At 41.9% G+C, this 13,441-nt stretch overlaps 2 protein-coding genes across 2 annotated transcripts; both read right to left on the reverse strand.

The window, feature by feature from the left end:
* Positions 1–9: 9 nt before the first annotated feature.
* smpd1 (sphingomyelin phosphodiesterase 1) lies at positions 10–6,005 on the reverse strand. The gene is made up of 9 exons (XM_067494102.1): positions 5,829–6,005; positions 5,477–5,733; positions 4,067–4,387; positions 3,170–3,450; positions 2,745–2,918; positions 2,263–2,434; positions 2,063–2,139; positions 1,377–1,522; positions 10–1,297 (listed from the first exon to the last, which is right to left on the reverse strand). The coding sequence occupies exons 2-9, from the start codon at positions 5,693–5,695 to the stop codon at positions 879–881; spliced, it is 1,809 nt and encodes a 602-aa protein (XP_067350203.1). The 5' UTR covers positions 5,696–5,733; positions 5,829–6,005; the 3' UTR covers positions 10–878.
* Positions 6,006–6,602: 597 nt separating this feature from the next.
* ilk (integrin-linked kinase) lies at positions 6,603–13,118 on the reverse strand. Its single transcript, XM_067494104.1, has 13 exons — positions 12,971–13,118; positions 12,289–12,420; positions 10,122–10,287; positions 9,936–10,031; positions 9,670–9,766; positions 9,468–9,551; positions 9,303–9,388; positions 9,109–9,218; positions 8,023–8,150; positions 7,818–7,939; positions 7,590–7,689; positions 7,258–7,388; positions 6,603–7,118 (listed from the first exon to the last, which is right to left on the reverse strand). The coding sequence occupies exons 2-13, from the start codon at positions 12,375–12,377 to the stop codon at positions 6,969–6,971; spliced, it is 1,359 nt and encodes a 452-aa protein (XP_067350205.1). The 5' UTR covers positions 12,378–12,420; positions 12,971–13,118; the 3' UTR covers positions 6,603–6,968.
* Positions 13,119–13,441: the final 323 nt, after the last annotated feature.

Raw genomic sequence — 13,441 nt, forward strand, 5'->3', positions numbered from 1 at the left:
TGTACACACTTATCAGATTTCATCTTTTATTTATAATTAAAACAATCTCTTCATTATTGCTCATTTCACAAGTCACCTTTCTTGTCATGCTTAACCTGAGAGCTTTCCAAAGCTTGTTACACTGCAGGCCTTTTAAAAAGGTTACTTAAAGAGAAGTTTAAGTTTCCAAGCCAACAAAGTCAGTAAAGTGCAGAAGTTAACCTAATAATAATCCCCTAATCCGAAAGATTCAACAAAGTGGCCAACTCACATTTTATAATGTTCAATTTCCAGCAAATGTTATGAAAGGACAGTTCTGTTTTATTGCAACCTTAGCAGTTCTTGTGTGATGGAAAACTGGTGAACACGTTTTAAAAAGCAATTCTCCCGATAATCCCCGAATACGTAATTATTTTTATGATGTGTGCAAGATATTCTCTATATTCTGAAGTAGAATAGAATTTTAGCATATTGAAATCTTTTTTCAAGGGTATTTTTCTCACGTTTTCCCTGATACAAGAAAGCCGTACAGTAGAACTGCCAAAACAAATGACATATCAACCCCTTAACCCCTGTGATTCGGTGTGTTTTAAGTACACAGAACATTTTTCAGGACACCTTTGTGCAGTAATTACACAAGTGCATTTTCAAAACAGCAAATGGACGAACCCGAGGCCTGTTGCCTAACAATTCTGTTTTTCTAAAAACATTAACACAAGGAATAACTGAGTACTCTTCAAACTTTATGTCAAATTTACAAAATTAATATAACTAGTCAAGAATAATGAGTGATAACTTGTGAAATTATGTCATTAAAGACCAACCATCAGCAGGGCTCAATGTCAAATTTGGCGTTACTCCGGTATCTATCCCAGCCACACAGGCCAAACGTTCTCAGGTCAACAAAGAGTTTTTCTGGCTGCCCGGACAAAATTTCCTCCCAAACCGTTAAATAGGTCACACTGTTCCATCTGTTCATACCGCCCACTTCGCAAATAGCAGAGAGTTTCGGTTTTGCAGGACTCCCTGCAGACCTTTGACACGCGTCCTTTATATCTGAAGTACCAGAACTTCTGAAAGACTCTATCATCAGTAATAAAGGTCCGCATCAGCCCATCGTGGTCGGACGGGAACATACTGGAAAGACCGTAGGCCTCGGTGGCACGGTACAGCAGTGCCCACTTTGGGTTTGGTTCAGGGGTGTGGGGAGCCCCTGGACTGTGGTTTGCCTCCGTGAGGTTTAGGATGTAGGTTTCATGGTCAAGCACCAGCCGAGAGCTGCCTTGGTAGTTCCCGTCAACAAAATAGACACGATATCCTGGAAAAAAGAAAAGTACATTTTTAGCTGTGTTGCCTCTGAAATGTTCACAGGTCACTCAGATAGATTATAAACTCACCTGGATTAAGATTTAAATATGTAGTGATACTAGGAGCAATGAATGCCACTCCTACTGGGCGAGTCATTGTTGCCTCATCATAAAACATCTGGAACTCATCCAGATGGGTATGGCCGAAAAACTGTCCAGCAATTGTACTTTCATATCTGGAAAAGGAGGATATGACAGAATAAAGTAAAACAAAACACTGTAACTTCACTCATTGTCTTTTCTAATTGGTCACTTATAAACAGGCTGTCAAGTGTAGCAACTTTAATCATACCTCACACCACACTTCAACATAAATTAAAGGGGGTGGGAATATATATTAACTAAAGAAGACTCACAAAGCCACTAAAACTAACTGACCCAGCCATGCACAAAAACAAGGAAGTGAAACAAGCACTGCTGGTAATGTCAACCACATTTAACTGGCTAAAAATGTCTTAACATCTGCAAATGATCTAATCCAGTCCAACAGTTCTGGGACAGAGTGAGAGTCTGTATTCATTATCACGCACAGCTGCAGCTACAACTGACATGTAGCATATACAGTAGAAACTGATAATTGGAAATTGTGACTTCCACCGACAGTCGCACTGCTGCACACTCAGCAATGTCCTGTAACTGTAATCGTATTGTAATTCAAGTTATTGTCATTGCTGCACTTCTGAGATTATTTATGCTTAAATAATCAGTGCAGATACCTGTTAACGATGTGATAGTAGTTCCAACTCCAGCTGCCAAGACACAAGCCAGGCGGGATGTGACCAATGATGTGTACCTACATAAAAGGAGAAAATGATACCACATAGAGGATTATTACACTAATATGCTTATTTATTGCAGTCTCGCAGTCATTATGCACATGATCACAGCCTTGTCTGCTCCCTTTTAGTTTACTCACTTTCTCTCCCTTGTTCTCACTGCTTTGGAGAGTGTGGACCAGCCACTGCAACTGGTTAGCAGGATCAGTAGAGTTTACCATCAGCCAGAAGTTTTCTTTGGAACAGAAATTCATGTTGAGAGAGACCAGCCGTAGACCAGGCTGAACCTCCACTGTGTAGAACCCCCCATATCTGCAATTACAGCCACAGACGTATCAGAAAGGCTCAGAAATTCCAATTTATCTCTGGGATAGCCCCCAAAAAATGTCAACCCTTCTGCATTAGGGAATAATATTCTGAGAAATGTGACCATTTCTTTTTGCAAACAGTGGGATGTGAAAGTTCAAGACCAAATATCTAACACTGACACAGTATCTACTTGATGTTAATTGACGTTATAAGAGTGGCACTTGTACTGTATCTTATCTACAAAGGGGCATGACCTGCACCACAATGTCGACACAGGATATTTAGATATGCTAAAACTATGAATATCAGGAACCTCAGGGTCTTCAAAGCCTGCTCTGGTAACCATGTCACCCATTCATCTGCCATTGCATCATAAAGCCAGGAGGAAGATCGGTTGCCGCGTACAAAGGGTGGCGGGAAGCTGTTCACTGGTGTAGTCTCGTGGTTTCCCACGGCAGGATAAACTGTCACATTAGGTCCCAGGTGTCTGCACAGGAGACAGGTCAATGAAGAAAGAGTCAATAGCTGATTGAATCAATTCCAAATAACACGTGACAAACATCTGACCAAAGCAGTTGCTGAAAAACATTGTGCTTTGACTCAGGGGTAAAGTTTGAGCAACTACATGTCAATCGCCAGCAACAGGGTAAAAGTCAGATGTTTCAACACTGATAGGTAAAGTACACAGTAGCAGCAATTATATTTCTGTTAAGTCAAGTAAACGTTAATAAAAATTACTTTTGGATGAGCCTGGATATTACTGTAAGCTCTGACAGCTGCTGTTTCCTGGTCTGAGACCAAACATTGTGTGCTGGTATATCTCCAGTCCAGTAGACCCAATCCCAGGGTCCAGCTCTGGCAACATTTTCCAGAAGGTTCTCTACCGTTTGTATGGGCACGTCGCACTTTCCGTAGGTTCCCCAGTACCCAGCTTTCCTCTGCCACCTGTGGGGCGAGCTCGAGTCTTTACGACAACACAGTGGTTCTTTGCAATCGGCAGCACTGCCGGGTTCATAGTTCTGTCAGTGGAGATGATTCATTTTAAAAGAAAGTCAGGTGATCATACCAAACCAGTTCCAGGTTAGTCATTCCCTCAACAACAGAAATAAATTATAGCATAATAAAGTGACATATGCTAACATCATTTATGTGATATCCTGTCCCCGATGCCTAGTCTACATAGGCAAGACCTCTAGGAAATTAAATCAAAGAACGAGGGAACATTCAATTCAATTTGTGTGGCACTGGTTTCAAAAGCCACACAAATAATTAAATAGAGATCACCTGAGTGCAATGAATGCTTTTAAAAAGACTATAGTAAAATTTATTTACTACAATTAAATTAACTGTAATTAAACAAAAGGGAACAACTTCAAAAGAGTCGTTCGATATTGAACATGAAGATACAGTACGTGTGGTTAGTCCAGGTGATCTAGCGACACAATGTGAGGGATGTTTTGAAATAGTCTTTCCTCAGTTTCTTGGATGTCATCAACATTTCTTTGAAGTCAATCCTTAACTTCCACTTTGAGTTTGTGGACACTTTTAGACATTTATTGCATAGAATTCCTGATTGATAAACAGTGACACAAAAAGACTAGCATCACATCACATTTCTCAAAAGCCCAGACTCACCTGGTCCCAGTGAATGTCAGTCAGAACCAAAACCTTGCTCTGTGGAGAACCCGGTTTGGGTGGAGAAGGTGGTGTAACAGGGGGTTTAGGGACCTTTGGTAAGGTGATGTTCCAGGGTGCGTAGATGTCAAATTTCCCACAAGAAGGGCCCACAAGCAGGGCACATGCTTCAGTGGGCCACAGCAGGGACTCCTGCAGGGCCTGGATGAAATCCTTTTTGAACAGCTCCGTTATTTCCCGACACACCCGCTCTTCAGCCAGATGGAGGTGAACACATGCCTCACCTACGGCATGTGCCACTCGCTCTTTATTTGCATCACTCTAGAAGAAGTAACAAAAAGGACATACAGGGTCAAAGGAGGGATGTGATACCTAATGCTTGACGATTGACCGATCGACTGATGTCAAAACTCAAAATGTGTTTCTGAAGTAAACAAATGACAGGAGCACAAAAGGTCAACAAGCAGATCATATGACTTAGATGATTAGCATGTGTTTTGTGGTAAGAACCAGCAGGAGATATAAAAGGGATGAGACTTTAAAAAGGGACGAAACAAGAAGTAGGCCTTCTCCATACAGGGAAGGCCTTATGATGTCACATGCTGTATTTGCTTCCCCATCTTGAGAAACCTCCTAAAATATGTGTTAACTTATCAATGTGGTCAAGAAGTATATTTGCACTTAGTAATAACTTGTGAATCACTCACATTACTGCATTTATATCACAATTTTCAATAAATACATTTTGTTTTCTGTCAGAAAACAATCACTGACATTGGTCAAGCAATAATTTAGCTCACATTTCAGTGTAGGAAATTCAAAACCTTTATCTTATTATAAAAGGAAAAAGAACAAATGAAAGGAACAACAAATGAGATTTTTTTTAAAAGCTACCCTTACATTTATCGTTATCAGGTTCATTTTAACAGTAGGCTTATATATTGACTCCAATCTTGATATAGTTGAAATATGGGAGTTTTGGATTCAGCTATATTTTAGAGGCTGCAGTTTGTGCTGAATTGTTTTGCATGACACTGACAAGTGTGGTTTGTCTTTACCGATACAGGATGAAGCAGACAAAATATTATTAATAAACGATCCAACATTGCACACAGATTGTAAAGTTCAACCAACACCTCTTGCAACACAAACTGAGCAATATATCCTTCATGGTGGTAGAATGTCTCACAGTGCTGTTGTAATCAACGACATTTATTTTATATTAGATTGAACTACTACACCCACAGTTTAGCCCAAATTATTTTCTGAATATAAATTTGAGATTGGAAGGCAGGTTTGTATTTTTACTTTCTAAAATTAGTATAATGCAATTTCAGATCATTTTAGGCGCTGTGAGACGCAGCAGCATCAACTCTATTGGTCTGACTGAGAATCCTTTCGATATATTACCAACAGGGCGATGTCAAGGATGGTGAATATAGATTTGCAGAGGGGGCAGGTGATGTTCCTCCAGTGAAATCGGACCTCTGGGCGGATGAACTGCTCCGTGAACAACACCCTGTGCGGCTCTGAGGTCTGCGCAGGGTGACAGGACCCAAACAGCGGCAGCGTGAACACCAGGGCGCAGATCATCAGCCCCGGGGGGAGCAGGCGAGCGACGAGCCCCATTGTCCGGACAGCAGGTCTCGGTTAGACGCGAACAAAAACTGGGGGGAAATAAATGTAGCGAGCAGCGTCAAGGAAGTAAACACGTTAAGGTTTGACGGCGTGACTGAACACTTTCAAAATAAATGACTCTTACAAAGAGACAATAATCCGCGGTGTGTGTCTGCTCAGCTAGCTGCTCATTAGCTACTGCGCCCACAATGCAGCACGGACCGCAGGGTCGCTGTCGTGCTCGTCTTCCCCCGGCTGACAGGTTTCTGGGAAACTCAACTAAAGTGTAGTGAAACAAGGTCTGTCGCTCAGCGGTTCACTGCGGCTCTGCCTGTCAGCTGACTCATCACGTGGGAACGTTTTTTTATTTTCCGCTGGTTGACGACTGATCTTTGTTCCGTACGTTCTTTTAAAGAGCAGCCTGCAGTCGTTCAGCATCGTTTTACTACAAGTACCAAGAGCTGCACTTTGTCAATTACAGAAGTAGCTGCAGTAAAAAATAAACCGTTTATCACGCAATGGATCCTAAACACAAATCACTAGTTACCTGCTCCTGTTTACCAGCTAATAAAATATATTCAACTGTGCTGTGTGTGTATTTATTATGCAACTAGAACATATAAGCTGAGCCTGGTGGTATAACTTACTTCAGAACTAACAGTTTGGCAAAAATAATAAGAATAATTCTGGGGACTGGAGCCGTAAATATTCTGCAGCTGTCAGCGCCATCTTGTGGCCTTTCTCAGCACATGATCAAATAAAATCACCTCAGTGATGCCAAGTCGACTCCATCTGCTGGAAAACCCACCTCCAGCATCTCCAGACCTGATATTTACAGGTACAACTTCTTGTGAACTTAAATGGGCATAAAGTGTCGACAAATGGAGGAGAGAGTTTTCAAAATAAAAGAATATCGATGTGCCATAAATATAAAACATTTATTTCATTGGTATTTGTTCATGTGTATAAAAGCATTGTTTCTATACAGATGTCTTTGGGTCTGTTTCTGTCATTACTGAATACATTATAATCCATGCTGGTCTAAACAGCTTGCCAATATTTCAGTTTCAGTCCAAACAAAAGAGAAGCATAGGTCAAGGAACATTTATACCTCAAATTTAAATTATACAAGAAAAGTAATAAAATACCTGTTGTTTGTATTGTGGAACAAAAGTGGTCTCTAAGGTTATTTACAGTGGCTGAGCAGATACGTGACTGAAGTGAAGATAAAAAGTGGTGTGATATAAAAACAGTCACAGGAGTGTACTAATTCCTGCAGAGGCATTCATTTCTCTTGCATCTTCTCCAGTATGGGGACGATCATGTCAAACTTGGGTCTCTTGGCTGGGTCTTCATTCATGCAGAGTCTCATCAGCTTACAGATATGAGGGGAAATCCCTGGAGGAATGGTTGGCCGAAGACCCTCGAGCGCCACCTAAGAAATGCAAGGAGGTAGGAGAGGAGAGAAAGAGTTGCTGGCCATATTTGGTGCGACATTTACAAGAACGTTTGCCGTATATGTGCAGTTGAACAGACCGATGGGCTATGGTTAAATAAATATTGCATACAATTACCTTCATGCCTATTTCCATGTGTGAGAGGTCAGCAAAGGGGACCTCTCTGGTAACCAGTTCCCACAGCAACACCGCAAAGCTCCACATGTCAGCAGATCTTCGGTTGATATCCTCAGGCCGCTTCTGAAGTGCTGTAAAGAAAACAAGAGGAACACGAAAAGCTATAAAACATAATGGCATAACTCACTGGTACATGCCAGATTAACAGCAAGACTGAAAGTAGACTAAATTATACCGCACAGTTTCATCCTTCCTGAATGACTCACAGTCTAAGGAGGCATTAAAGGAGCAGGAAGTAGGCAGATCATAGACAGAAAAAAACACATAAATACCTTCAGGGGCCATCCATGCTGGAGCGTACATACGACCAGGACACTGGAAGGAGAACTTTGCATCTGCCATGCTTATTCTGGCTGTCATGTCCTCATCAATCTGTAAATGAATTAGTGACATCTTATAATTTATCCACTACTGTTCCTGGCTAGTGAGCTGATCACTGTCGCAGTGTGTTAGCACAGTGCCAGTAATGGTGGTCAAAGGATATCAGAACATCGTCTTACCATGACGTGCTTACTGTTGAGATAAAGCCGTGAGACCATTGGCTCTAAGGTGTGGAGGAAAGCCATGCCACTGGCAATATCCAATGCAAACTTCACTGCTTGGCTCTGGTCGACCACCAGAGCTGAGGACAGAAGAGGAAAGTTAAAAGTTTGGCGGCGTGAAAATGTGTGGTTCGTGTCCTCTGGGTACATTTAAATTACTCACTAGTGCCCTGATGGAGTATGTTGTAGAGAGATCCGTATGGCATGTAGTGGCTGATGATGACAGGGTGAGGGGAGGGAGGTGACTGACAGGCTCCAAGAACGGGCAGAATGTTTGGATGAGAAAAGATCCTATGGAGACAGTAACACAAGAAGTCATAAAGCGCGTGTGTGTGTGTGTGTGTGTGGGAAGAAAATTTTAATATTTGTGAAGTGGCTTTTCTCAGGTGTGATAAGGGATCAACTAATTCATTGGGGGAAGAAACCACATAAAAAACATCAAAGCAGAAAGTGTTGTAAAGTCTTGTTTAGGCAGGAAGAAAACTTAAAGGATCCATGTGAATATAAGCCACAATTATATCATCTGCGGTCTTGTAAAGATCACATGAGCAGCAGTTACTCTTTCATTATCAGTGGTGTTTTTATTTTTACCATACATGTCAGGTTTTTTTGTTCAGCAACCCAAATTTTTTTATGTCGGTGTAAGTTCCTAAAAGAAGCCAACATGAAACCACAATGCCAAGTCCTCCTTTTTGCACACAACCCTCCTCGAGGTTGATCAGTGTCTGACTTTGTCAACTCAAAAGTTTTTTTTATTCTTTTTGTTTTTACAGCCACCAAAGTCACATTGCATTAGCTGAAAACAATGCAATGGGCCACTGCAGTAATAACAAACAGGATTCAAACAAAATGAGTCTCCATTCGAACCATAGTGGCTTTAGTTGAGGAACATAACATGTTATGTTAACTAAGACAGACAGAAGTTTGTGGACTTTACACATCACATAGTAAACAACCGACAACGACTCCTTCACCACAGCACCAACCAAAGCCCATTTTCTTGGCACCTAACAGTAAAACTCCTCTCATTGTTGCACAACAGTCCTGCAGCAAAGCCTATATTTTCTTGGACCACTGACCTCAATTACTCCCAGCAGAAACGAATGCAATCAACTGGGATAATGTCCATGCTGTAAATTAACCCTGACATCTCCAATCTGTGTGCAGACCTCACAAGAAATAGCGGCGAGGACCAAAGACAATCAGCACTGTTGCTTTTTCACTAGTAGAATGCGGGTGGGAAAAGTACCTGAGTTTTGGGTGCTCCTCATTGAAGTCTCTGCTCTTCCTAGTGGTCCAGTCTCTCACCTGTAGCACTTTCACCACAATCTCGTCCCCTTGCCACCGACCCTGCCATAACTGCAAACAGAGCACACAGTCAAGTAAACAATTAAAAGAACAGGAGAGATAATTAACAGGCTGACACACAGCAGTGTCACTCACTTCTCCAGACTGGTTTTCGTGGATCTTTGCCAGGAGTGAAAGCTGCTTATAATCAATACCAGCCTGCTTGTTAAGGGTACCATTACCTGCAAGAGCAAAATCAGTATTAAACAAACAGAATATGGGTGATAATTTGCTCCCTTCTCCAAAATGACTGTTACTCACGAGGTCGTGTACGCATGGTGCCCTTCCAGAAAGTTTCCTTATAGGGGACTTTTGTCATAGTCTGGCCCATTTTTTCTGCTCTTTCTTAAAACATAAATTATATAACAATGCAAAGAAAAATGGTTGAAACGTTCCAGTACATTAACAACCGAAGAAATAACCTGCTAGTGTGTTAAAAAAAAATCCACCAGTGAGTTCTAACCTTGAAGCAGCTGTTTGAGGTGAGGCTTGGCCTTATCCAGAGGTGTCTGTCCATACCTGTTGCATACGGACACCTGAGCACCACTGGCAACCAAGTCCTTAAAAAAAAATGAGTTGTTAAATAATATCATGCACTAATTAGAAATTAAGCATAAGTTTCAGATTTAAGGGAAAGACACTAAGAGCAATCAGAGGAGCAAAACTGTGTATTGTCCATCCCGCCCAACAAGTGGACATGTAGTGTCCGTGGGTGTTTTTTTACTGTACCTCCGCCACTTCATCTTGGCCCCAGAAGCAGGCATAGTGGAGGGGGGTGTTTCCATGCTCGTTGACAGCATTGGGGTCTGCTTTGCACTGAATCAGCTGGTAAAACGTTAAAACAAATGTAACAACGAACTGAGTCTCCTTCCCTTATGATTGTATAGACAACACACTCCAGGTGTGAGCGTGTACCTTAGCCACGATGTCTCTGTGTCCATGACTGGAGGCGAGATGCAATGGGGTATCATCTCCACGGTTCATCACATTAATGCGAGCCCCCCTCATGATGAGCATGTCGACAACCCCGCTCCTCCCTTCTCTGCATGCCCAGTGAAGGGGACTGAAGCCATGGTCATCGCTAAAACCCAAGAGACCCGTTGAATTTGGAAGCAAACTAAATTAATTCGTTTAGGATCAATCTTTAAGCTGTCGTATAACACAATCAAGTTTTCTTTAACATGACTATATTTGAAAGGTGAAGACATACAGCGCTTGTTCCCCTGAAGCATGTGTAGAAAGATAATAAACAACTCGGAGCTGACAGGTATTTTCCGAGTTTTCACATCCATCACCTTCTGATCTTAATTTAAACTAAATCCATCTGACGACTGGCCAAGTAGTAAATATATATGTGTGCCAGCTGGAATGCTGCTAACATATGCAGGGACACACACACACTGACAGTGCCGTCTGCAAGGAGTCAAACTATCACCTACATGCGACTGGACCCTTCACCCAAGCGAAGCCTTTACATGAGCTGAACCCAAGGCAGCTGTTCGGCCTTCTACCAACCTGCAAAGCCACGAACACTTCACTCTATTCGGCAGTAAAGTTCCAGTGGGCTTGTAGAGGCTGTAAGAAATAACTCCATTACTAGTTCACACTAAAGCATAACAACAACTAGTGACGTTCTCTGTCAACTGTGAGCCATTACCATTCAGTCTGAAATGCAGACTGGCCCCAGATGTGACAAAAAGGTTTTCTAAAACAAACAGCAAAAATAAAATGTTGCGGTTTTCTCCTTTGTTGTTTTGGAAATTTTGCTGATTTCTGTTTTGTCATATTTGCTGAAATGTCACTGTGCCTTCCTCTTTTGTTGAAGCACATTTTGCACCTCAGGGCCACCGTACTGAACATCCCTGTGAGCTATTAAAAGTAACGGAGAAAAAAAAACTCAGGAATGACAGAACGGAAAATACACGGTGGAATCCTCAGCTGCACATTCTGTCTCTTAAGTCTCTTTATTTTTCATGTGACTTCTAGTGTCAGTAGTTTGTGGAGGAGATCTAAAAGGCCATTACATGTTCCTTTCAGTTTCACATTTTTCCCCCAGCATATATAACACTATGTAACACTTTATCGGAGATTCTGAAGGAAAAATGAGCCAGTTGACAGATTTGAGCCTCCTCAGAGTTACAGCCAAAACAGGCCTGCAGCATAATGACTGGTCTCTCAGATGTTTATGTGGGACTGCAGCTAACTGCCTGAGAAGCTCTGTCAGCGAGGGCCTGGCCCTGTATGGACTGGAAGAGGGGAAATGGCCTTGGCTGTTGCGTGGTTGGCTAGCAGATCTGCAGCCCTCAATGTCAGTGTCAACAAACTGCACATATATGGCCTGGCCCAACAATGAGATAACCAAGGTCTTTAGCAGTGAGGTCTTCTGGCTCCTGTCCACAAGGGAAATTATGTAAACAGTCAGAAGTGTGCTGTATATTGTAAACAACTCTAAAAAAAGTGTATTAGATCCACAACCCTTGATGACTTCATCTAAAGCTTACATTTTATGAATTATTTTTACAGACTAAAAAATTGTAAAAGAAACCAAAACAAAACCAAAATACAGTATAATTCTAAAACATCGGCATTATAATCCACATTCTGTCCACTGTGCAGTTAAATGTGTTATATTCTGTTGCCTGACTCATATACGTTCCTGCACAAGCTACCCAAACCAGCCTCTGCCTTTTTACACACACACACACACACACACACACACACACACACACACACACACGCAGTTTTTAGGCATGACATCATAAGGAGAGAAGAAGAAAGGGGATAAAATTAGACACTGGATTGGAATTACCAAAGCTGGTTGATGTTCAGCAGTAGTCAGAGTTGCAGGGAGAGCATGATATGGAAACTATTTGACCACATCTACACGCACACACCAGCACAGAATGGTCACAGAATCCTAACTTACTGACCAAATGAGCTACATTTGCTTCAAAGTTAATTCCAGTCAGTACAGACCTTGCTCCATCCATTATTGCAACAGCCCACAGCTTGACTCTAAATTCCACTGAAGCCACAATGTAGTCACCTTCAAAACGTCACATGCAAATATATATCCACTCACCCCAAGTTCAGGTCATTCTCTGTGTTGTCCAACCACAAACGAACAGCCACAGAGTTCCCTTCTCGACACTGTGCGAAGATGTCATCCATGGTTATACTACAGGTGCCCTCTCTTGACTCGGGAACATGTAGCCTGCAGAAGGTGTTAAACAAAGACTTCTTAGATGCCAGTTTCTCTTCCTTTCTAAACCAAGCCAAACACATTATTTTCTCATTCACTGCACATCTTTTATATACTAAGATCATATAAGCAGGTAGGAAGACAGGACTCATTACTGACCCTGTTCTGTGACTTGTATTGGTTTAATGCCAAAGTTGTAATATTAATATGCGATGAGAAAATGCATTGGGGCGAAGCCTGGCTGTCTACATTATAGCTCGTTTTAAGGATTTTTTTTGCACTAAAAAAAACTTACTAGAACTAATATACTTACTGCTTGTTAAATGCAACTTATCTGCTGCACAATACACAAACATCCTGCCAGCGAGATAAACTATGAAGTACATAAATAGCTGTACACATTTCCCCTTGGCTTTATCTTCCTCTATGGAATCGGATGGGCTGGCCTTATGGATAACTTTGGAAACTATTGTTAAAAATGAAGTTGGATTTCCAAACCCAAACTTCCCCAGCGCAAAAGGAAAAATACTAAACAGCACACAAAAACTATTCTAACTCTTACCTGTTGCTCGGTTTTGACTTTTTCCCCCACCCCGTAAATCGGCCGTCTCCTCAGGCTTGGCGCAGAGAATGGTCGGCCTGAGTCCACGCCCCGCTCCTCCGAGCTGATGCAGACTACTGAAGAAAAGTCAGAGAGGAGCTCTGCTCCACAGGCCGCCTTGTCCCGGGATAACGACGCAACAGCGCCCCCTGCTGGAGGAAATGCGACGATGCTACGCCCAGGGGGCATGTCTACCCTAGGTGGGGAGGAACATCAATACATTGCTCTGGATTGAGAAACTGAAATCTGAGAGAAATAAACCCAGTCATGACCCCTTAAATGAAACATTTTGACACGTCAAAAAAGAAGAGGTTTTATTATTTATTTATTTATTTTGTTATAATTGACTGTACAGTTTACTCATTGAGACTTGACGATCTACACATCTTAACAGTGTATACTCAACAGTAAAGTACCACAGAGACGGGTCTA

The sequence above is a fragment of the Channa argus genome, chromosome 24 (assembly GCF_033026475.1).
Source record: "Channa argus isolate prfri chromosome 24, Channa argus male v1.0, whole genome shotgun sequence".
NCBI lineage: Eukaryota > Metazoa > Chordata > Actinopteri > Anabantiformes > Channidae > Channa > Channa argus.